Below are 26,681 nucleotides of genomic sequence, written 5' to 3'. Positions count from 1 at the left end.
AAATGCAAAGTTTTAGTGTTTTTTAAAAAGGAAATCATACCACTTTAATAAGAAACAAATTCTTAAATTTAGGTAACAGTAAAGAGTCATTTACTAATATAGAGTAAAAAATATTATTAAAAAGGTTCTTTTCAGTTAGTTTTAGACACACTCAGAACAATTTAGTGGTAAAAATATCCTTAAATAGGAAAATGTATCTCTCACGCTTTCATATACATTTGCACATGAGATGCACAGAAAATGTAAATACCTAAGCTGGTGACACAACAATAATGAGCTTAAATATGAAAGCGGTATAAAACAAACATACAAAGGAGAATTCCACTTTTTCCTAGGAAATTTTGTTTGGAAAAAAAAAATAGCATGATTCTGTTCCTGAAAGACTCGTTTCGTTGCAAACACTTTTGATTTCAATAACCTCATGAAGTCAACAGCACTGAAATATACACTCTACAATTACTTTGGAAGAGCTCTCATCTTTCAAATCTAATATAGTGTCATCCCTCTGATTTATCTTATCTCCCAAGTTACATTGCATTAGGTAGCTGATGAAGCCTAACACGATGCAATCCACGGTGCCTCTGCACAGCAGACAAAAGGCATTTGTTAGTGCCACTGCTCGTATGCTCACTTCTTTCAGAGGCCAACTTGGTCTACTGCTTAACCAGTGGGGATGTATGGCCCCATTCCGGACATCATTTATGTTCAGAATGGGCCCATATGCGTGGCTTTATAGATAGAAAGCCTAACCAATTACAAAGCTTTCTGGTTGACTTTGCTCCAAAAAGAATTTTAGGGAAAAAAATGAATCTATATATTTCCTTTGTCAGACTTAAAAGTGCATTTGATTCCATTTTCAGAAACTTCAGAACCATGAGAGGAAGTAGAGAAAGTTCTTCATCCAGACTCAAGCTATACACTCTGCAATATATATTTAGATATACATAGAGCAAACTGTTCAATTTCAACAACTTTTCCTTTAACTTGAGTGTTTATTTTTAACCTTCTCCAATTTTTTTGTGTAACTATATGTGTATATGCTTTACCCTCAGTTTTCCCCATGGATATTATGTTGCTTCTTTTGTTCATTTTCTGGGGCTTACAGCATGGCATGATCTGAAATAAGAGTGGCAACCACTTACTGCATATTTACGATAGTGTCAAATGCTATTCTGGTGCTTCAGTACAATGAAACAGTACACAAAAAAGAATCCAAGGAGAAGATAAACCTTAGATATCATGAAAGGCCTTGGGAATTTATTCTTGTATCAACTACCGAGGAAGTAAACAGTGACACAAAGGGCCCTTTGTTTTTAACAATATTATTTTACAGCAACCATCACATTTATATGATTAAAATCCATCAATCCCAAAGGCTCATTTACTGACATGAGTTATGACTAGTTTTTATCTGAACCTTGAACTATGCTTACTTTGTGAACATCTAAATATGTATATTTGTGTGTTTGGGTGTGTGCGTGTGCATATACACACACATTCCAGGGAATATAACAATAGACATTACTTTTTCAGTACCAAATTGTGTATCTCAAAATAATAAGAGCTATTTATAACAAACCCACAGCAAGTATCATACTGAATGGGCAAAAACTGGAAGCATTCCCTTTCAAAACTGGCACAAGACAGGGATGCCCTCTCTCACCACTCCTATTCAACATAGTGTTGGAAGTTCTGGCCAGGGCAATCAAGCAGGAGAAAGAAATAACAGGTATCCAATTAGGAAAAGAGGAAGTCAAATAGTCCCTGTTTGCAGATGACATTATTGTATCTTTAGAAAACCCCATCGTCTCAGCCCAAAATCTCCTTAAGCTGATAAGCAACTTCAGCAAAGTCTCAGGATACAAAATCAATGTACAAAAGTCACAAGCATTCTTATACACCAATAACAGACAAACACAGAGCCAAATCATGAGTGAACTCCCATTCATAATTGCTTCAAAGAGAAGAAAATACCTAGGAATCCAACTTACAAGGGATAGGAAGGACCTCTTCAAGGAGAACTACAAACCACTGCTCAATGAAATAAAAGAGGATAAAAACAAATGGAAGAACATTCCATGCTCATGGGTTTGAAGAATCAATATCGTGAAAATAACCATACTGATCAAGGTAATTTATAGATTCAATGCCATCCCCATCAAGCTACCAATGACTTTCTTCACAGAATTGGAAAAAACTACTTTAAAGTTCATATGGAACCAAAAAGAGCCCACATTCCCAAGACAATCCTAAGCCAAAAGAACAAAGCTGGAGGCATCATGCTACCTGACTTCAAACTATACTACAAGGCTACAGTAACCAAAACAGCATGGTACTGGTACCAAAATAGAGATATAGATCAATGGACTAGAACAGAGCCCTCAGAAATAACGCCGCATATCTACAACTATCTGATCTTTGACAAACCTGACAAAAACAAGTAATGGGGAAAGGATTCCCTATTTAATAAATTGTGCTGGAAAAACTGGCTAGCCATATGTAGAAAGCTGAAACTGGATCCCTTCCTTACACCTTATGCAAAAATTAATTCAAGATGGATTAAAGACTTACATGTTAGACCTAAAACCATAAAAACCCTAGAAGAAAATCTAGGCATTACCATTCAGTATATAGGCATGGGCAAGGACTTCATGTCTAAAACACCAAAAGCAATGGCAACAAAAGCCAAAATTGACAAATGGGATCTAATTATACTAAAGAGCTTCTGCACAGCAAAAGAAACTACCATCAGAGTCAACAGGCAACCTACACAATGGGAGAAAATTTTTGCAATCTACCCATCTGACAAACGGCTAATATCCAGAATCTACAAAGAACTTAAACAAACTTACAAGAAAAAATCAAACAATCCTATCAAAAAGTGGGCAAAGGATATGAACAGATACTTTTCAAAAGAAGACATTTATGCAGCCAACAGACACATGAAAAAATGCTCATCATCACTGGTCATCAGAGAAATGCAAATCTAAACCACAATGACATACCATCTCACACCAGTTAGAATGGCGATCATTAAAAAGTCAGGAAACAACAGGTGCTGGAGAGGATGTGGAGAAATAGGAACACTTTTACACTGTTGGTGGGACTGTAAACTAGTTCAACCATTGTGGAAGTCGGTGTGGTGATTCCTCAGGGATCTAGAACTAGAAATACCATTTGACCCAGCCATTCCATTACTGGGTATATACCCGAAGGACTATAAATCATGCTGCTATAAAGACACATGCACACGTATGTTTATTGTGGCACTATTCACAATAGCAAAGACTTGGAAAGAACCCAAATGTCCAACAATGACAGACTGGATTAAGAAAATGTGGCACAGATACACCATGGAATACTATGCAGCCATAAAAAAGGATGAGTTCATGTCCTTTGTAGCGACATGGATGAATCTGGAAATCATCATTCTGGGCAAACTATCACAAAGACAGAAAACCAAACACCGCATGTTCTCACTCATAGGTGGGAATTGAACAATGAGAACACATGGACACAGGGCGGGGAACATCACACCCTGGGGCTTGTCACAGGGTGGGGGGATGGGGGAGGGATAGCATTAGGAGATATACCTAATGTAGATGATGAGTTAATGGGTGCAGCAAACCAACACGGCACATGTATACATAGGTAACAACCCTGCACTTCGTGCACATGTACCCTAGAACTTAAAGTATAAGAATAATAAAAAACACCCAATGGAAATAAAATGAAATAAAATATCTTACTACACGAGGTTGAAATTTCAAGTAATTTTCAACCCAGGAAAAGTTTCAAAGAAAAGGAAAAACGCGATAGACACAGTTATTATTATAAATCTCTATCAACACACTTTGTCACCAATCCTAGGTATTCATGTGTCATTCTGGCTTTGTCGCAAGTGATTTTTGGCAATTTCACCGAGACCTCTCTATTTCCTATCACGAATAACAAACAAGCAAAATTTCAGTGCTTATTATAAAGCCTTTTTCTGCATTTCTGTTTCAATGTCCCCCAACCCCGGTCTGTTTATATTCCAATCTTGAAAGTTCTAAATCAACTTTATTGACTTGTCAACTGACTCATTATTTTAAATAATACACCTGCATTCCTCAGGTGAAGCTATGATTTTATTACTTTATGGAAACACTTTTCTTTCCTGCATGTTTTTGGTTTAAAAGTAACCCTCTTCCATACTCAAGTGAATAAGGCAGATTTCTAGGTATATTCTGCTACTCCAATAGTTTGAAGATGGAAATCAGACAGAAATCAGGCACCCTAGAAAATCTGCTTTTTGGAAACAAAAACCAAAACACTTTGCCATCATACTAAAAAACAAGAAGTAAAAGTAAGGAATATGTTCTTATAAAAATAATTTTATCTTTCCTTTTTAACACAGAAACTACAAACGTCATAATGTGATTAATTTATATACCAAGCACCATACTAAGTAAATGCTAGTAAATTTTTAAAACAACAATTCTGTATCTCTTGTTCATTTTTACTAGAAGGTTCAAGTAGTATTTAAGATGCAAGACGTAAATGACTTTAGTTTTGAGGTGTTTGTATATTTATTTTTTGTAGAGTAGTAATTCTCCCTTTTCCTTGTTTATTCACACTTTATTTCCGAGAAGTTCAAAGTGTCAACACAAGATGCTGCACTAACAGAAAGTTCTCAAATTATACGAAGTGATTAGATGTCTCTTTTGCTCACAGAAGAAACATCTTATTCAAGGAAGAGAAACTGAATCACTCCCTTAAAGACACACAAGTAGTTACATTGTGGGCTAGCCTTATCCTATTCCCACCCAATCCTCCACCCTGACAAATTCTATGACTATGTTATTTACACAGAAAATGCTAGCATCAATTCAAAATGCACATAGTCATTTTAAGAGCTATTACCAGTTAAATGTATTGCTATGCTTTATTGTACATAATTTAATACAAAGTATGTATGCCTAAATAAAACCAAGTGTTATATTACTTATTAATTCATTCTGAGTTTACAAAAAGACTATTGGTCCCAATTTGTAAAATACTACCTATTCTTAATATTATATTATATTGCCCGGAAGCAATTAACCACTCTAATTTAGACTGTAAAACCATAGCAATTCCCTCTATTATCAACATGTACATATTTGCTATAAAATATTCATTAGGCACGATTTAAAAGCATGAGGAACATATTTATTTATTTATTTATTTTTATTATAATTTAGGTTTTAGGGTACATGTGCACAATGTGCAGGTTTGTTACATATGTATCCATGTGCCATGTTGATTTCCTGTACCCATTAACTTGTCATTTAGCATTAGGTATATCTCCTAATGCTGTCCCTCCCACCTCCCCCCACCCCACAACAGTCCCCGGAGTGTGATGTTCCCCTTCCTGTGTCCATGAGTTCTCATTGTTCAATTCCCACCTATGAGTGAGAACATGCGGTGTTTGGTTTTTTGTCCTTGTGATAGTTTACTGAGAATGATGTTTTCCAGTTTCATCCATGTCCCTACAAAGGACACGAACTCATCATTTTTTATGGCTGCATAGTATTCCATGGTGTATATGTGCCACATTTTCTTAATCCAGTCTATCGTTGTTGGACACGTGGGTTGGTTCCAACTCTTTGCTATTGTGAATAGTTCCGCAATAAACATACGTGTGCATGTGTCTTTATAGCAGCATGATTTATAGTCAAATTTACAAGAAAAAAACAAACAACCCCATCAAAAAGTGGGCAGAGGACATGAACAGACACTTCTCAAAAGAAGACATTTATGCAGCCAAAAAACACATGAAGAAATGCTCATCATCACTGGCCATCAGAGAAATGCAAATCAAAACCACAGTGAGATACCATCTCACACCAGTTAGAATGGCCATCATTAAAAAATCAGGAAACAACAGGTGCTGGAGAGGATGTGGAGAAATAGGAACACTTTTACACTGTTGGTGGGACTGTAAACTAGTTCAACCATTGTGGAAGTCAGTGTGGCGATTCCTCAGGGATCTAGAACTAGAAATACCATTTGACCCAGCCATCCCGTTACTGGGTATATACCCAAAGGAACATATTTATATATGTTCCTAAAATAAGATATATTTTAGAAGTTTTCAACAAAAATGAATACATTTTTTACTTTATTTGAATCAAAGCAATTTAAATGTGATCAATAGAAACATGTTTCAAAAAATGTTTTAAGCCCTGAAGAATATTTTAGAACCTAACTGTATTTTAAGAAATTTATGTTTTCCATGCATTTAAATTACCCTCTACTGGTAATAGAAATAATACAACTCTAAAGAATCTAGCTATGTATTTATGTAGTGAAAAGCATGGTGTAGATCAGTGGTTTTCAAATATTTTTGCCATGGTCTTTTTGTTTCAACAAAATATTTCACATAAGTCCAATATATAAAACAGATAAAAGTGGAGCTTCTTCCTGTTGGAGCACATGTGTACAGTTCAGTTTTCCTATCTATAAAATGGGAATAAAAATAATATCTAGCTCTCAAGTTGATAAAAATACCAAGTGAGATAAGGTTTAAAAAATATCCTTGAGGTATGGAAAGCTGTTTAAGTATTAACAGTATTAGGGAACCTGGAGAAGCTAGCTCTACTGCCTTAACTCAATGTGTATACCAAGATAAGTATTTAATAAAAGATAGTTTTCTTGGAAGCATATTATGAAGTAGCATTTTTATTTGTATATCCACTGTTTAAAACTATTGCTGCAATTTTTCTTACTAAAAATGAAATAAGCAGAGTAAACATAAATTCCTATTTAAAAACCAGTATTGAAAAAATGCAAGAATAATTAGATGAATATCTTCTAGAACTACAAACTTAGAAGCCTTTAATTCTCTGTATTTACAGTTTTATAGTCAATGCCTTGGGTTCTGTTTGTGGTCAAGCTCCACATTCAGGGTGAGGAAAGGTGTACTGTCCATTAAGGGAGAGAGAATCCCACAGCAATTAAGGCAGATCCACAGTAAGATACAGGATCAGGTCTAATTAGGCTTAAACACGCAGTAGTCTCTGTTTGTCTCATAAAACTAAACATGTTATTTGAGTATTAAAACTAATTTCTATTCAGTTTGGATTTTTTTTTAAACCATATTTTTGAACTAAAAGTTTTTTGGCATAATTATTATTTTAGTTAGTATTTCAGAAGCTGATATCTGAACTTCCATGTTGAAGGTTAGGGGAGGGTTTTAATAGGTTGTGCTTTTTCATCCATTCTTCAAATATTAAAGTCAGGTCTAAATACAAGCAGACCTACCTGTTTTACTCTTAGAAAGTAAAATGGGACAGACCTAGGTTTATCCTCATGCTCAGTTTCTCATGAATTTTCATGGGAATGTCTTTGTGAAAGAAAACAGAATCAAATCTTGGGACTCCCAAGCTCACTATGCCAAAGGGAAAGTTACGTTTGGGAACTGAGTCAGGCCACACTGCTTTCCTTTTGTTTCCAAACTGATAGCTGTAATTTCACAGCTCCCTGTCATAGCCTCACCCATGAGACAGGTTTCCACAACAACAGAAGGTCACACATCTCCCCAGATGGCCTCCCTCACAACGAAATTCCTTGAAGCCCCCAAATCTTTCAGGAGACATACCCACTATAAACTAGCCCTAAAACCAAGTTCTGCTGAATCTCGTCCTGACAATGTCAATTATTAGCTTATCTTCACAGGGCGAGAGAGCAAGGACCAAGACCAGAGACATCCTTGTGCCTACCCTGTGATTAATACATAACTTTTTCCTCTACTCCCTCTTTTCACATATAAAATGTAGATTTACTGAGGCTAATCAGAGCCTCATAAGAATGCAACCATTTGCCTCACTGCCTGCCCTTCCTCTTCTTCCCTCCTGCTTGCTCTTTCCCCTTAAAATACTGAAGTTTCCAAAATCCCCTTTGGAAAAGAGTCACAGACATGTTTTTGGTCTCCCTGGATCTCCCATCCTCAACCGTGGCTAAATAAATCTTTATTGACTGAGACCTGCCTCAGTCATTTTTTGGTTAACACCTAAAACTGTACCAAGTTATAACTGGGTGTTGTTAATTTCACTTGGAAAATAAGAACCTTAGTTACAAACATCTGTTTAATGCTGGATACACAAAAATATAGATTCTCAGGTTTCTCAGTGGGCTTTCCTTCAGTAAGAATGAGCATTACTCTGAGTGACAGACATGGCAAACATATTTGGGAATCAGCAGACTAGAATCTCATGCCTCATCAAACCACTCAGAGCAAGTAATCCAGGACATTTCACATGATAGGAGAAGAGAATGAAATCATAATTCTCATATCACATGTTGATGTGGGAAATGAGAAAGTCTATTAATCAAGGACACATAGAATGATTGCCAAGTATGAAAGACAGAAGCCCAGCTTTGCAGGAACTGTTATTCACATAACCATACGGTTTTCTCTAGCAGAGTTCAGCAGTTCATACCATTATACCAATCCCCGATTGAGGTGATTAAGGTGAGTATAACAGAAAAGGGCATTAGGAATTTAGAGGCTGATAAAACTGGCATTTCTGACAATAAGTCCTTGTTTTACTATTTTTCAAAAACAACCTGAAGACACAAACTACATTTAAAAAGCATCTCTAAAACACTTTGCTGCATTAACACTCTAGTTGATTCCACAATGGAGAGAACTATGCATTTGGTTTTGGTTTGGTTTTGTGATGAGAGTATAAATGACACTTTTAAATTGAAAATCCAGGGCTTCCTGAACAATTCTTGTGATGTTAATGTGAGCGTTACGCAGATGCAAAATGTTATGTGTCAGGACTCAAATCTGAGAGTGACATTTATAATTTTTGTAAACAAAAGCAAAGAAGGAGCAGCAGGGAGTTTCTAAGTAAGTAGTTTAGTTCACTGTATTGCAGAAAGTGTGACATGCTAACCTAGACCACTGAATGGAGTGACAGATAGTATAAAAGCAGTGACTAAAATTTTAGGACTTTTGGAGAATAAAGGTTAAAGAGGATTTATGTCATCTAAAAAACAATCAGGCTTAAAGAAAAAAAAACATGGGACAGTCTAAGTTTAGAAAGCGAGATCTAACAAATGTAAATGTAATAAAATAGAACGGGCATAGAATTCTATAGAAACCTGAGTTTTATTTAACCTGTTTAATCACCAGTGGGTTATAACTTACACTCTTTATGTCTCTGGGACTTACTACAGACTGTAATGTGTCAGATGGGCTCAATAATGGTCAATGAATCAGTTAATTGGTTAATATCCCATAAGAAATTACATATTATTTTTATACATTACTCTTGAATTTACAGCAAAATATATTGCAGTGTAAATACAAGTAAGATATAGAAAAAAATGAGTGGGACCAACTTAGGTAAAATATCTGTTTCACAAAATCAAGAGGTAGTTCTTCCCGTGTCTATCTCTCTTCCTTTCAACATGAAAAGTTTCTTTAATTTTCATTTCCTGATCTGATTTCCTATGTCACTTATCTTACTATTTAAGAAAGTTTTCTGATTTCCTTAGGTATCAGTCGGCATCACAGCAACAATAAACCATCTGATAATCATCTGTATTTATTTAGAAAATGTTTTCTCTCTTGCTTATAAAAAAGCACAGCCACTATTAGAAAAATTACAGCAAAATTCATTGTTGCAAATATAGATAAAGTCAAACAAAATTTGGAGTGAGACACCAAGAATACTAATAGTAACTATAGTATTTCCACTACTTACTATAGGAATGAACTGCCCACAATTAAACCACAAACAGTGAATTCCCAACAATGTGTGTGGTACATTTCCAGAACATAAATGTAGTCAATTCAAGTCCACAAATCAAGAGTAAGAACCTCTGCCTGGTGCCATTCTGTCAGTATTAGAATACTATCTCTATTACTTACTAGCACAGTCACACTGAACAAATTACTATTTTCCTCACCATAAAGTGAGAATAGTAATAATATATACCTCAGAGAGTTATTAAGAGGATTACACTTGAAAATCCACATAAAGAACTTTGAACACCCAGATCACATAAAAAACATGCAAAAAGCATTTACTTTTGATGACATTACTATTATGTTTTGTGGTAGAAATGGCAATGCAATTGCTGAACAAGCAATAGATCAATATCAACAGGTGAGCACTGACAAAGTGAAAACATAGCATCTAAGTGGGGCAGGTTGAGATGACCAGAGAAATCCCCCTATTCTCATCATAAGGACACATTTCCCTGTAACAAATGGAAATGACAAAATTGCAGTTATTTCATAATTAAATGCTGATTTAGTTGATTTTGGTTTCAGAATAACATATCTCTGAGAGAAAAGTTGACTGGCAAAAAAATAGTACACAGATTGTTTCCCTTAAGCAAATAAAATATCTGACAGATGATTGTGTTCTTAAATAGCTACAAGACACGTTTTTATGAGAGTATAAATCTTGAAATACAGAAAAGTTCTAATAAAATTATTGCTTTCCAAGTTTTGTGTTTTATGTTTTCAAACATATATTCCAAAAGGCAAGACAGGTTTCTTTTAAAAAGTGTAACAGAATCTAGCATGGTGCCTTCTACTTATCAAATATTAAATTAAATGTTTGTGATGCAGTTTTAAAGTCAGAGAGAATTAGGTTCAAAGTCAAACTTCTACCTATATTTTCTGGGTGGTGTTTAACAAACTGCTTAACCTCTATAAATCTTAGTCTCCCTATTTGCAGTATGAAAGCAAAAGTACCTAAACCACAAGAGTTGTGTGATGATCAAATAAAAAAAAATATGCCAAATATCTACCCACAGTGCCTGGCACACAACCCTCAATAATCTTTCTTCTGTTAACTATGATAGATATTAGCTCAATCATTATTTTCATATTTATCTATATTTTATTATTTCTTAACTCAAAAGCTGGACCTTACTATGCAGATATGTCTGCCTGACTTGGAACTCACCCAGTACTAAACCATTACCTGGAGTGGGAATTGAAAACATTTACAGTAAGCGTTTTAGTTGTGTGAGGCAACAGATAACAACTGAGGCAAACAACAGAATAATCAAAAAGCTTAGAAGAAAGGATTGGGAAAAGAGATGTTCACAAGGACTATGAAGAACTCACATATATTCCTGGAAATCCAGAAGGCCATATGCTTGCCCATGACTGTGTGCATGCTCAAGAAAGACTTTAGAAGGCCTTAAATCTCACCTCTGGCTGATCTTAACACTCTGTACAAGCAGGAATGAAGGCTAAGGCCTGCCAAAACAGTTTGGCGGAGATCTAAATCCCAGAGTTCCAGCATTATTATACTTAAAATGTCCAGTTTTCAATAAAAAAAATAAAAAAGGCATGCAAAGAAATAAGAAAGTAAGACCTATTCACAGGGTAAAAAGCAACTAATAGGAAGGGGCCCAAGGAAAGCACAGACGTAAAATTTACTAGGCACAAACTTTAAACTGGCTATACTTAAAACGTTCAAGAGCTAAAGAATACCATATCTAAATAAATGAAGAAAAGACAATGTCAACAAACAGAGAGTATCAATTTATAGAATTTATAAAAATAAAACAAACTCTGGAGTTGAAAAGTACAATTACTGAAATAAAAAATCAGATTTGAGCAAGCAGAAAAAAGAATCCGTGAACTTGACGATAGGTCCATTGAGATTAACTAATCTAACGAAGAGGAAGAATAATAAAATGAAAAAAAAGTAAACAAAGTGTAAGAGATCTATGGGGCACCATCAAGCATACATACAGATAATGGAAATTCCAGAAGGAAAGAGGAGAGAAAAATTGCAAGAGGAATATTTGAATAAATATGGCTTATAACATCTCGAATTCATTAGAAAACAATTAATCTACACTTCCAAGAAACCCAATTAACTCCAAATAGGACAAATTTAAAGAGGCACTTAGACACATCAAAATCCAGATGTCAAAAACCAAAGACAAAGAAGAAATCTCGAAATCAGTGAGAGAAACAATTCATCACATAATAAGGAATCCTCAACAAGAAAACAGGTCATTTTTCATGGGAAACCACAAATACCCAAAGGCAGCAGGATGCCATATTCAAAATGCTGAAAATAGCACAAATCCTCCTCCACCACACACAGAAATTTTCAACCATGAATTCTATATCCAGCATAACTATCCTTTAAACAATAAAGGAGAAATTAAAACACTCCCATGTAAAAACCAACAGAGTTCATCATTTGCAGAGATTTCCCACAGGAATTAATGAAGGGAGTTCTTCAGATTAAAATGGAAAGGACACTATATAGTCCACACAAAGAGATAAAGAGCTTGGGCAAAGGTAACCATACATACAGGTAAATACAAAGGACTGCACACAAATATATATTTTTTTAAATTTTAAACATAGATATAATACATTGATACATTTGACTTTGATTTTTTTTTTCCTGATTTTTTCTGGTTTGGAAAACAACTGCATAAAGCAATAATCATAAATTTATGTTGATGAGCACATAACATAAAGATATAACTTACATATTTATATATAACAGCATTTACACGTACTTCCACTCTGGGAGTGGAGTTGAAACTATGTAGGAGCAAAGTTTTTATATATTATTAAGGCTGGGTACAGCGGCTCATGCCTATAATCTCAGTACTTTGGGAGGAGGGAGAATCACCTGAGGCCAGGACTTCAAGACTAGCCTGCTCAACATAGTGAAATACCATCTCTACAAAAAACTTTTTTAAAGATTAGCCAGGCATAGTGGCTTGTGCCTCCAGTCCTGGTTACTTGCGAGGTGACGCAAGCAGGAAGATCACTGAAGCCCAGAAGTTGGAGGCTTCAGTGAGCTATGATCAGCACCACTGTACTCCAGTCTAGAGGGCAGAGCAAGATCTGTCTCTTATTAAAAAAAAATCAAGTTGGTATTAATCCAAACTAGATTTTTAGAAATTAGGATGTTAATTGTAATCCCTAGAGCAATCACTAAGAAAACAAACTGAAAAGCTACAACATGGGAATTAAAATGGTACACTAGAAAATACCTATTAAACACACAAAAGAAGGCAGTAAGGGAGAAGCAGAGGAACAAAATAGATATAATACAAATAGAAAATGAATAGCAAAATAGCAGAAGTCTTTCCTTATTAGTAATTATGTTTAAGTAAAAAGATTAGCAAGGATTTAAAACCAAGATCAACAATTTGCTATCAACGAGAGATTCACTTTAGTTTTAAAGACATTAATAGGATAAAAACATAAGCATGAAAAAAGATATTCCATGCAAATAATAACCAATAGAGAGCTGCAGTGGTTACACTAATCAGACAAAATAGACTTGAAGACAAAAATTCCTATAAGAGACAAAGAAGAACATGAAAAAAGAGTCAAAACATCAAGAGGATAAAACACTTATAAACATATATGTATCCAGCAATAGATTTCCCAAAATACATGAATCAAATATTGAAAGAACTGAAGGTAAAAACAATTCAACAATAATAGTCAGAGCCTTCAATACCCCCACTTTCATAATGGTAACAAAGAATAAATGAATCTGAAAGATAAAATAGAGAAATTCAATGAAACGACGGAACCTGTTCTTTGAAAAGGTAACTAAAATCCACAAGCCTGTAGCAGGACTGACAGAGAGATGATACAAATGTTCAACATCAGGAATGAAATAAAGAGTATCACTAAAACTCTGCAGACATCAAAAGGATAATAAGAGAATACTAATAAATTACTGACACAAATTTGACATCTGAGACAAAATGGACCAATTCCTCCAAAAGCACAAACTATCACATTTCACCCAAAATAAAATAGATAATTTGAGGCTGAGCATGGTGGCTCACGCCTGTAATCCCATTACTTTGGAAGGCTGAGGCAGGCGGATCACCTGAGGTCAGGAGTTTGAGACCAGACTGACCAACACGGAGAAACCCCGTCTCTAATAAAAATACAAAATTAGCCGGGTGTGGTGGTGCATGCCTGTAATCCCAGCTACTTGGAGGCTGAGGCTTGAACCTGGGAGGCAGAGGTTGCAGTGAGCCGAGATCATGCCAGGGCAACAAAAGCAAAACTCCATCTCAAAAAAAAAAAAAAAAAAAAAAAAGATAATTTGGGTAGCCCTATAACTAATAAAGAAATTGAATTCATAAATTAAAAATTTTTCACCAGGTGTGACGGCTCACACCTGTAATCCTAACACTTTGAGAGGCTAAGGCAGGAGGATTCCTTGAGCCCAGGAGTTCAAGACCAGCCTGGGCAACATGGTGACACCCCATTTCTACAAAAAATTTTAAAACTTAGCTGGGCATGGTGGCATGTACCTGTAGTCCCAGCTACTCAGGAGGCTGAGGTGGGAGGATCACTTAAGACCAGAAGGTTGAGGTTGCAGTGAGCCATGTTTGCACCACTGCACTCCAACATGACTGACAGAGTAAGACCCCTGTCTCAAAAAAAAAAAAAAATCTAAAACAGAAATCTCCAGGCCCAGATAGTTGTTAGTGCTTATCAAAAAATCAGTGTAATACACCATATTAATAGAATAAAAGAAAAATATAGTAATATCAAGAGACACAGAAAAACAAAAACCGACAAAAATGCTTTCATGATTATAAAACCACCTAACAACTAGGACTAGAAGGGGATTATTCTCAACCTGGTAAGTGGCATCTATGAAAAATCCCCAACTAACAGTGAAAGGCTGAACATCTTCCCCCTAAATCACAAGATAAAAATTTCTTTTCTTGCCACTTCTAATCAGTCTTGTATTGAAGGTTCTAGTCAAGCACATTAGATAAGGAAAAGTAATAAAAGTCATCCTGATTAAAAAGGAAAAAGTGAAACTCTATTTGCAAGAGACATAATTTTATATAGAGAAACAAAGAATCCAAAAATAACTTAATAGAGCTAATAAATAAGTTCAGCAATGTTGCAGTATAAAAGATTAACATGGAAAAATAACTTCTATTTCTTTATAATAGCAAAGAACTTTCTGAAAATGGAATAAAGCAACTTAATTTACAGTAACATCGAAAATAATAAAATGCTTAAAAACAAACTTGTCCAAGGAAGTGTAAGACTTGAATGCTGAAAACTACAAAATAGCATTGAAATAAAATTTTAAAAGCCTAAATAAATAAAACAATCTGGTGTACATGAATCGGAAAGGTTAATATTGTTAAGATGATGTCTTGGTCTATTCCGGCTGCTGTAATCGAATACCATAGGCTGGATGGCTTATAACAACAAATATTTATTTCTCACAGTTTTGAAGGCTGGGAAGATAAAGATGTCAGGAGATTCAGTGCCTGATGAGGGCCCATCTGCTGATTCATAGACCAGAGTGACAGTAAGGCCACAAATTGATCTTCTTGCTGTGTCCTTTCATGGTAGAGGAGTGAGAGAGCTCTTTGTGCTCTATTATAAAGGCACTATTCCTGTTCGTGAGGGCACCACCCTCATGACCTAATCGCCTTCCAAACAACCCATCTCCTAACACCATCACATGGGAGTTAGGATTTCAATGTATGAATTTCAGGGGGAACACATCCAGTCTATAGCCAATGGCAATAGTCTTCAAACCAATTTACAATTCCAATGCAACCCTATCAAAATTCCAACTGCCTTTTTGCAGAAATGGACAAATGAACCACAGAACTGATAGAGAAATGCAAGAGACCCCAAACAGTCAACAATCTTATAAAACACAAACAAAGAGGATTTGTGCCTCTTGATTTCAAACTTACTATAAAGCAACATTAATCAAGACAATGTGGTACTGGCCTAAGGACAGACATGCAGATCACTGGAAAAAGACTTGAGAGTCCAGAAATAAACCAAAACATCTATAGTCAAATAATTTTCAACAAGGGTGCCAAGATCATTCAGTAGAAAAAAAACAGTCTTTTCAAAGAATGGTGCTGAGACAACTGGGTATCTACATGCAAAAGAATGACTTTGGACCCCAACCTAACACCATATACAAAAATTAACTCAAAAAGTATTGTGACTTAAATGTAAGACATAAATCATGAAATTCTTAGAGGGAAACACAAGCGCACTGTGTGACTTTGAATTAGGCAATTACTTTTTAGATGCAACATCAAAAACACAAGTAACAAAAGAAAAAATTGATAAATAAGACCATCAAAATTAAAAACGTGTGTGTCAAAGATTACTATTAAAAAATGAAATGACAAACTACAAAATAGAAGAAAATAATTGCAAATCATATATGTGGTAAGGATAAAGTATTCAGAATACATGAAGAACTCTTACAACTCATGAATAAGAATACAAATAACCCAATTGAAAAACATGAAAAGGGTTTAAACAGGCATTTCTCCAAAGACATGCAAATGGCCAATAAGCACATGAAAAGATGCTCAAAATTTTTTAGCAGAAAATCAAAATATTTTAGTATCTTTTAGTCAGTCATCAGGGAAGTGCATAAGAAAACCACAATCAGAAACTAACTACTTTGGCCGGGCCCGGTGGCTCACACCTGTAATTCCAACACTTTGGGAGGCCAAGGCTGGTTGATCACAAGGTCAGGAGATCGAGACCAACCTGGACAAAACAGTGAAACTCTGTCTCTACTAAACAAATACAAAAAATCAGCCAGGCCTGGTGGCAGGCGCCTGTAGTCCCAGCTACTTGGGAGGCTGAGGCAGGAGAATGACATGAACCCAGAAGGCGAAGCTTGCAGTGAGCCGAGATTGCGCCACTGCACTCCAGCCTGGGCGAGAGAGTGAGACTCTGTCTCAAAAGAAAAAAAAACAAAAAACAAAAACAAAAAAACAACAAAAAAAACCGTTTCACACATACTAGCATGGCTATAATTATTAAAAATAATAATAAATAGAGAATAATACGTGGGGAAGATGTATAGAGACTGGAACTGTCATACATTGCCAGTGGAAATGTAAAATTATGCAGCCACTGTTGAAACAGGTTTGGCTGTTCCTCAAAAAGTTAAACAGAGTTAACATATGTTCTAGCAATTCTATCGACTGATGAATGGATAAACAAATGTGGTATATGCATAAAATGTATATTATTCTGCCATAAAAAGAAATAAAAGTACTGACATATGCTATAGCTATATGGATGGGCCTTGAAAACATTATGATAAGTGAAAGAAGTCAGAAACAAAAGCCCACATACTGTACAATTCCATTCATATCAAATATCCAGAATGACCAAATCCATAGAAACAGAAAACAGGTTCATAATTGCCAGGGGACGATAGGAGGCGGAAATTCGGAGTGACTGGTAACAGAATATTTCTTTTGGGGATAATGGAAATTCCATTTTCTGGAATTAAATAGCGGTAATGGTTATATAATATTGTGAATATATGAAAAACCACTGATTGTATACTTTAAGTAGTGATTTATATGTTATATTTTAGCAATAAAAATTGCAAAAAAAATCATTTTAAAATCAAATCGTTCTCCCCAAAATGCACGTATACAACGATTCTTATTTTCATACTCCTTTGATAATGTCCCAAATGTGTCAGGATGTTAGCATCTTTGGAAATCTTTATTCTGATCCTCTCTCTACTACTGTGTACCTCTTTTAACTGGCATAGGACCAAGACTCTCCTCTCACATATTCAGCATCTTAAATTGTGGAGTTTTGAAGGGACACTGCCTAAGCATCCTTGTCACATAACCTTGTAAACACCGGTTCTTCAAAATTCCACAATTTAAGATGCTTAATGTTGATATAGGGGTAGATGGATAAATAGCTGTTAGATAAACACATGTAAAAATATAATAAGAAACATTTTCCTAATATTAAACTAACTGCTCTTTCACAGGCTACTTTAGAAGTAATACTAATTCATTTTGTCAAAATTATATGTAAATAATTTGCTCAATAAAGAGTATTTGCTTTAAACTGCATTTATTTACTTATTTTTATATTTCAAACCTTTTCTATATTTCTATATTCTAAACCAACACTAACATTCTATCAGCAAGAACTTACCCTAAGCATAGGGCCATTTTGAAACACATGTGGCTCATCACAAACCACACAGTATTCATTTAATACAGGGATCCGCTGCTCAGCAAACTCAATTGTCTGAATAAAACAGTAAGGAAAAATAATTAAGACAAGCTCATAAATGATTAAAAAACCCAGTAAGAACTAAAATATTTCTACAATGGATAGAGTTTTGGCTCATACCTGCACTAGGAAGCCACGGTCTCGTATTGGAATGCATTTTGCACCATTTGGCTATAAAAAGCAAAGTAAAAAAAAATAATAATAATTTTTATAAATTTAAAAATGTATAAATTACAGCCTTTTACTCTTTGCAATAGTGAATACAAAAGTGATCTAAGATCACATGAAATATGAATTGAGTCACTGATGACATCAAAATTAAAAACTTTTTTATTCACTCTATTATAAATACCCTTTCTACCATTACTAATGCAATTTTTGCCTACAGTAAATGAACAGCACTGTTAGCTGCTGATCCGCTAGCAAAAATTACTGGCATCTTTACATGATCACAAAAACTCATTTGTCTGTTACTAATCAGCAAATGCTCATACCTCTTCATTAGGGGACTTCAGTCTTATTTGACAATCAGATACAATTATTCCTCCAAAGAAATATTAGCTACTGAAAGTGTCATAACAGAAAACTATGTATTATGCTTAGCCATATCGGAGGTTATTAAGGCATTTTCTTTTACAGAATGTCTGAAATGATCTTTCTTGGATGAAGCTAACATGGGAAACATTCCACCGTGCAGTTATTCTACATTATTTGCTCTGTGTCCTTAAAACGTATGTTTGAGTAGGAATGGACTTCTAGGATGCTCACGTGAAATTGACAACATACTCAACTTTTCAGAAAATAAATATACAGTATAGTTTATAATTTAATTTTAGAAATAAACCTATATAAGAATAACATTACTTTCCTGAAACAGATCTTATTTTTTTCAATTTCATCTCTTGCTGAGTGTTTACACATTAATGGTTAGAGCTAAACACACACCCCCAACATACACACATATATATTTAGCAAAAGGAAACAAAACTTTTCATCAACTATTTTGAATATGTTAATAATATACATAAGATAGGTCTATGAATTTATCACTAGCATGTACTTGGCTATCATGCCAATCATGCTAGTGATAAATTTTGTGTAAGAGTTACTCTTGATAAATAGCATCAAAAGGACTTAAATTATTAAAGTCATCTCCTGGTCCCATGTCCCCGAAAAACGGCTCCAGCAAAAAATGACTTCAGTATAAAATGGACACGAAGAACAACTTTAAGTGAGGCTCTTAAAGTGGTAAATGTTGCCTCTCTCCACAGGTAAAAACATGCATGGGCAAAGTGCTCTTATATATAATTGAAAGGGAATTATTCTTAATTTAACCACAAGAAAAATGTGGTCCTCCACCATTCATGTGAGAAGACCAGAGATTACATACACCTACTTAATGAAACATTAAAATTACATGCTTATTTAATAAGTAAGGGCTTTGTGAATCCAATGCATTTCCTTCTGTTTTTAGTAGCATTTGTTACCATGACAAGAATTTGAACTGGACTTCAAATGAATAGCTACATTTATTTTTTTTTCAGAACCAAAGCTTACATTTCAGTGGCCAGTTGCAAATGTATGGCATGCAAAACAATATCCAAAAAGATTTTAAAAAAGGTAAATTAAAACAAAGTTTTGCTTCTTTTCTCCACCAGATCTTATAAGAAAAAAAAATTCTACTGCACCTCAGCTAACATTTAAGAACTCAAGATGAAAATATTTACGCACAGCAAGCTGAGAAGATGAAGATGAAGATGGTGTTAGGATACCAATAAGCCCTGAGGTAAGAGAGAGCCTCCTGCCCTCTGCGTTAGGTTCCTTGAAAAGCTCCGTTTTGGATGACTTGGGGGCACTGGAGTAGGACTTGCTGAGCAATTTGTGATTTTTCAGTCCATACAATTCTTCCACTCTGAGATTACTAGAGTAAGACCTGCTTAACAGTTTGTGGGGCTTCAAGTTTGTGTTGTGCTCACATCGCGGATCTCCAGAACAAGATCGAGTCAATAGTTTATGCGACTTTAGAGTGAGGCATTCCTCTGACTTCACAGCTGCAGGGCAAGGACGATTCAAAAGTTTGTGCGATTTAATTGCTGTCATAGCCTGCTCAGCCCTGGGATCGCTGGACAAGGAGCGGCCAAAGGTCCTGTGTGACTTTGTGACACACACATCATCAGTCTTGACTGTGCTGGAACAAGTCCTCCGCAGCAGCTTATGCGTTTTGGAGATTCCGTCCTGCTCAGATTTCAGTTTGGATTTGCTTTTGCCACAACCAGGGGGAGGATAACTTGGCGACCTTCAAAATTGAACAACAATTAATACAGGGCAAATCACAGGTATGGCAGACCACGAAGAAAGCTTGTCATGCTCAAACTCAACTTGACTGCGCTAATAAATATTCTACCACCTCATTTTAATATAGCCTACCCAGTTAAAACTGAAATCAAAGGGACTTGAATCCCATTTTTCCTGAAAAGCAAAAAAAAAGGTTCTACGATATTTTTTCCCTCCTATCTATCCCAAAGCCCTATAATGAAACTAATTTTGGTAGGAAAAACTCTAGGTGATTAGAAAGCAAAGAATGTAATTTTAGCAAATGTAACCAATGTTAAATAAATATTAATAAATCTCTAAACATAGAAATGAATATGTTTTTGATGGAATACATCTAACTCAGTCTTTTCTTAGAGGTTATAAAAAAAATAAACAGATGCCAACACTATAGAAAGAATGCCTTAAGCATGAACTACATCACACACTCAGCATTTAGTAAGACAATAACGAAGTTGCCTGTCACCAACCTGCGCAAAGTAGAAAATAAATGCAGGGGAGACTTCACTTTCTTCTCTGACAACTTTTTATTGTGCAGGCAACTGGATTTTTCCTTGCTCTGTTTCCACTGCTGCGTAACAAATGTCTGCATGATTCTGTCAATCCAAAGGTAATTCTGTTATCACCATTCCAAGGCAATTTCAATTAATGTTACTGTATTTATTATGTAGAAAATGCATTTATCAAATAAAAGCAAACACACAGAAATCAGTGAGATGCTAATTTAGAATCATACAAGATTTTTCATATGTAGGAAAGCATCATATAGCGAATTACCAGAACTTTACTGTGACTAGTTATATCACAGTAAATGATAATGATTACTATTTAAATAATTAAATTACAATATTACCAGGATATGATAATTCAAATGATAGAAGAATAAAGATATAAACAGAATTATAAAGATGGCCTTCAGGATCAACAACTTGAGCTGAAGTGGCAAAAAAATCTAAATTTTTTTTTGGTGCTAGAAAATTAAGTTTTAAGAAAATTTTTGTTACTAATTATAATGCTATTTATTAAGATAGAAGTAAAGCCATTTTCTTTTTACTTGACTCGCTTCGATATCTTCTTCATGAAAAGGAAAGCAAAGCTATAAAATCATACATAAAAAGAAAACACGCAGAACTGGCTCTATGTAGAAATATGTGGTCAGCAAATTATATCTTCAACACAGCCTGTTCACCTTTGAATATACTATACTAAATTTTAAAAACTGGGTATCCTTAAATTTGTTTAGTTAGTATCATAAGGCAGAATGTTGGTAACTCCTAATCTCGATATTTTCTATGTCAAAATCACTCCATCAGTGCTTTATGGTAAAGAATTCCGGAATGTCAACTGTGGACCTGGACACAGTGTTCTTATCTGGGAAAGGTCCTGGGCTTGGATGGCTTCTCTGTATCTCCATTTTCCACATGGCAGTGGCCCTCAACACTAATACTTAAGTAGACATGAAATTTTACAATTAAACATCAAGCATGCAATAAATTAAATGTGTTTTTTTTTCTTCAAAAATAACTTCAGGATTGTCTGTTTTTCATGCTCTTTTCAGTTATTTCTAGCACATTGCTTTGGGATCAGGAAAATGATACCAATATTTGTTTCCCACTTACAATATGTCACGGAGTAAAACAGAAATGTTATATGCACATTTTTGCCTCTAATATTCAGAGTACCTCCAGCAAGTAGCTGTTATTCCACACATTTCACAAATAAGAAAATGAAATCTGCCCAAGTTAGCATAGATACAAGTGACAGAGTAGTAGTACGTATATTATCAAATATGGGTTTTGATATGTATAACACATGTTATTCAAAAGGGACAGATGTGACTCTTAGCACAACGCCAGTTACTAAGTTCTCAGGATCCTTCAGGTCTTAACAAACTAACTCAGATCGCCAGAAAGTATATCACTTAGGCTTTTTTCTGCTAGTTTTGATAAATTCAGAAGAATAAACAGTTACATACTCAATTATTTTGGGGTCCTTTTAGCAGTGGAAGTGGTGAGAATAGGGGAATAAAACTGCAATAAGTGATGCCATGATTCCAAATTCACAGTAAATTCGCTCAGTCAGCACGAGAAACATTTTATTCATGTTTGAATTTTTTTTTACCCAAAATTTCAGCAGGATTTAAATGTAATAATAAGATCATCATTTCTCCCTGTACCTAATCTGAAATTTCCACTGACACAACCCTTTGTATTAAGCAGATTTTCTTCCCATAAAAAATTGCTACTCCTGTGCACCATTCTCTAAGAAAGATGGCAAGTGCTTGCCTAATCTTGATAAGCTAAGTGGAACAAAAAAACAAACAGGTCAAAATGGCTAAAAATTTTCCCACTTATATATTACATTAGGTTTCAAAGTGTGATTCAACATCTAAAATCAGTAATTCTTAAACTTGAATACCCAGGTACCTGGTTGTTCTTGGATGCAAAAGAAATTGTTTTCTAAAAGACGTTCAATGTTGTGTTTCATTTCAGGGGTAATCTGGATTATACATATGAGCACATTTGGTATAACAACCACCTCCTCATAATAGAGAGCCATGAAGAGACTTCAGTATTTACATCTGAGTTTGTGTTTACTATTGTGCTGGCACCAAAAGGAACTACTACCATTGCCAGTGATTGGCTGATGGTAGGGAAAAAAAGAAAAAAATTTCAAGGTAAAGTATACATTTGCGTTGCGTCAAGAGCAGATGATGTCACGGCCAACTATGTGAACAAAGGTTCCAGGGCAGTGGACAAAAGCAAGTACATAGGGATGACATCACACTGTTTTACATGTTGATTTCAAAAAACTTGCACTAGAGCAGTCAGTATTATCTTCTAATTGCGGTGGTGAAACAGCTTTAGCAAAATAATATCATAAACCAAATTAATGGTATTAATTTGAATTTCAAGTATTTTATTTTGATTTGCACTTTTAAGTTGTAAATTGAATTTCAATTTACAAATGTGGAGCTCTACATATGAAAAATTTATACCTAATTTTATGTTGCACATAAATTTAAGGGAAAACTGAAGATCTGCAATAATTTCCCCCCTTAAACACAACTAAGGTTTGATCAGTGCAGACTCAACATAAAGTCATACAAAAGTCGAAGATTATTTCCATTGTCTGTGATATGCAGAGCCTTTGAATGATAGGATGCCCTATACAAGACCAACCACTATATCTGTGATATCTGTGTCAGGTCAGCCATGAGAAAATACGTAAATATTTTTTCTTTTAGGCTATTTTGACTTCACATTCTCTCAATATTCATTCAATGCCAAACACATATTTCCATGTCTCATCTCAAGCAAAGGAATATCTAGGATTATATGAGAGGCAGATTAGTTTATGGGTCATAAGGACTGGTTTGGAGTCAAATTCTGACTCTATCACTTTCTCGCTGTGTGACCGTGAACAGGCTGCTCAACCTCTCTGGGCTTCAGTTACATCATCTAGGAAATATGAGAGTAACAAGGCCTGTTTCACAGAGTTGTTGTAAAGATTAAATGTCTTATTATATGTTAAACACTTAGAATAGTGCATGACATATAATAAGTACTGCATAAGCCTTTGCTGTTGCTATTGTTGATAAGATTATTCTGCTGTCTGAAACCACCAGAAAAAAATTTTCCTGTGAAAAAGTTATTCAGTAAATAAGAGTGTCTTTTATTTACTGAAAACCAACTGATAACAAGGGGCCTAGATTTTAAATTTGCCTTCCTAACTTGCTGTATGTTTCTAAGAAAATAACCTCTTTATATTTAGTTTCTTTTTATAAATTATTGTGAGGATGAAATTAGATTGTTAAAATTATGGGATTTTAGGCTGGCAGTGACCTTAAGGATCATAGCCAGATCTAATTATTTATAATTAGGGAAACAAACATATCAGACCAAAATTTCTCAAGGATCATAAAAAAATTCTAATCTATATTAACAAACTTTCCACATAGCTAATATTTATCCCTAAAAGCAAGTAACTCTTTGAAAACATTAATCACTTGGATAGGGATATTAATTAAATATGTTATATATGTTACTAGATACTTAAAGAGTGAAAAAGGCACATAGCTTTCTTTAATTTCTCAGAGTTGGGATTATATCCACAATTTCTTTTGCTGAGCCTATGTAATGTACCCAGAAGCCATTTATTCCTAGACCTGTGTACTTTTGTAAATCTTATCTTATTTTGATCAGCTCCACGCCACTTAAAAATAAAAGTTCATAAGTGGCTTGCAAAAGTACACAAAGTAGAACAGTATAAAAACAAGGGAGTAAATTGAGTGAGTCAAAAAGCCATAGTATAAAAACATGTGTCAAGGTGAAATGGTACCCAACTTGGATAATGCCATCCATGCTCATCATGGAGGTAGGCTCCAGGCTCATCTCCAAGACATGCAGGATCTGGGCACAATGCAGGAAACAAAATCCAATCACAAAACACAAGCAAGTGTCCTGGGAAAGCACACCTAACCCTAGAATGGAAAACTGAGAAAATTTATCCTGTGAGTCCTCATAAGAGAACACTACATTATACAATATGCTAAACACACATTGTAAATTGAATTTAGTCTTAGAGAGGCAGAATTCCAAACATTAAGGGTTTATTATCTAATTTTATATTTGCATATCTTTGAACTCAACACTGGGAATTTATAGGAATGTTTTTTCCTTTCAAATGTGGTAGGCACACAACTCACATTTGAGTAGTGCTGCCTCAATTTAAGTCACAAAAACTTGAGAAAATTCTAGAGCTCTGTAATACGTACAAAATCCTAGATATCATATATGTGGCTTCCTACATCAGGCAAAATGACCTCAGTAAGTTCTCTATTTCATATATCAAATATAGTTTCAATATGTTTTCTCTGAGAATATTGCTCAGTATGAAGCCCACATGTGATGCCAAATTTAAATCCATTAAAATAAAAGTGATCATATAGACTGCATCATTATGAAAGGCCTAAACCAGGCTTTAAGCATACAATTATCTAATGGTCTTTCTTGACAAACTTACATTTAAGCTAAATTTGCAGATTTGGAAGAATAATCCTCTGGGAATTCTCCATAAACACAAATTCTTAAAGCTGATATTAAGTATAGAAGTTATTGTTTATATTCTGACCATGGCAAACTGAGGTACGTGCCTAAATTTTAAAATTCAGTTCAAATGGGGTGGCTTTATGTCTTCTTATGAAATCAAGGCTCATCTAGACTCTATGTCTAAAGAGAAAGCTGTATTCCCTCTATGTGGAAGGCTGGTGAAGGAGACCATGTGGATGGTGTCGTTATTTTCTTCAGGGAAAACCACAACAAGCCCTCTGGATGTATACCAAAACACAGGCCAGTGGGTCCCAAAGGTCTGTGCCTTAGATCACATCAGCGATCATCTGATTTTAGAAAAATCTGAGAATCAATTCTTGTGTCTGTAATTTATCAGTGTTCTCTATTTACTTCTAAGATGCAATTTTTTTCTTTCTGGTGCCACTGTATCCTGGCTTTATCAGTGTTTTCTTTTTCTGTTTTTTAAAAATAGATTTTTATATAAAATAGACTTAAAGATCATAAAACAAAATCAAGGTCCACACAGGAAATAAAGTGTTTAGTTAAAAAACCAGTGTTTCAAAGCGGTAGGAATGGCAAGTAGGGATAGTGCAGGAGTCCAGGGCCGGTGGCTGCTAAACTGATACCACCTCTGGGCCCCAAGGAATGAGCAGTGGGAGCCCTCAATAGAGCCCAGTAAGAGAGAAAGTCATGTACACGTTGCAGCCTGGAGCCGGGCAGCAGGCTTCGGTGGAAGGACTGGTCGGCTCAGGATGACCTCCTAGGAAGGAAACCAGAGCAGTAAGTACTTCCATCTTACTCTCCCTCATCCCTCTACTGGTCATGTTCGGGACTCAGAGCCTGTGTCCACACAGGTCAGCCTCCCCAGGTAGAGTGCAGGGTGCTGGAGGAAAGAGAGTGGACTGGGAAAGCAGTAGGACTAGCCCAGGTGGAAAAGTGAGCCTTGCCAATAAACGATCAACGCAGCTCTTAGCATCAGGATGACTTCCTTTCTTGAGGGGCTTGCTTCAAAAAGTTCTTATTGAATAGAAGGTTTTTGTTTGCTTTAATGAACAAAATGAGAACTCAGTTCTCTTTGGTAGAAATTTATTTTTTGCACTTTAGCAAACTTACTTTTTCAGCTGATGTCCCAATCCAAATCGCTCTTTTGTGGAAATCTGAAAGACATCAACAGTGGGCACTGGAAAGGAAAAAGGATCACAGTCACA

The 26,681-nt window shown here is 35.2% G+C and overlaps 1 protein-coding gene across 2 annotated transcripts in view; it reads right to left on the bottom strand.

Moving 5' to 3' along the window:
• Positions 1-26,681, bottom strand: part of PARP8 (poly(ADP-ribose) polymerase family member 8) — a 185,068-nt gene that overhangs the window by 31,214 nt on the left and 127,173 nt on the right. For both annotated transcript variants that reach the window (XM_030815760.1, XM_012507863.2), the window contains 5 exons: positions 26,587-26,653; positions 20,872-20,997; positions 19,802-20,366; positions 18,191-18,241; positions 17,990-18,085 (listed from right to left, as the gene is read on the bottom strand). In XM_030815760.1, the coding sequence (XP_030671620.1) occupies positions 17,990-18,085; positions 18,191-18,241; positions 19,802-20,366; positions 20,872-20,997; positions 26,587-26,653 (905 nt within the window). The remainder of the gene's footprint in view (positions 1-17,989; positions 18,086-18,190; positions 18,242-19,801; positions 20,367-20,871; positions 20,998-26,586; positions 26,654-26,681) is intronic.

The sequence above is a fragment of the Nomascus leucogenys genome, chromosome 7b (assembly GCF_006542625.1).
Source record: "Nomascus leucogenys isolate Asia chromosome 7b, Asia_NLE_v1, whole genome shotgun sequence".
NCBI classification, from domain to species: domain Eukaryota; kingdom Metazoa; phylum Chordata; class Mammalia; order Primates; family Hylobatidae; genus Nomascus; species Nomascus leucogenys.
The sequence above is the reverse complement of the archived record's forward strand: the minus strand, read 5'-3'. Positions and strand labels throughout refer to the sequence as shown.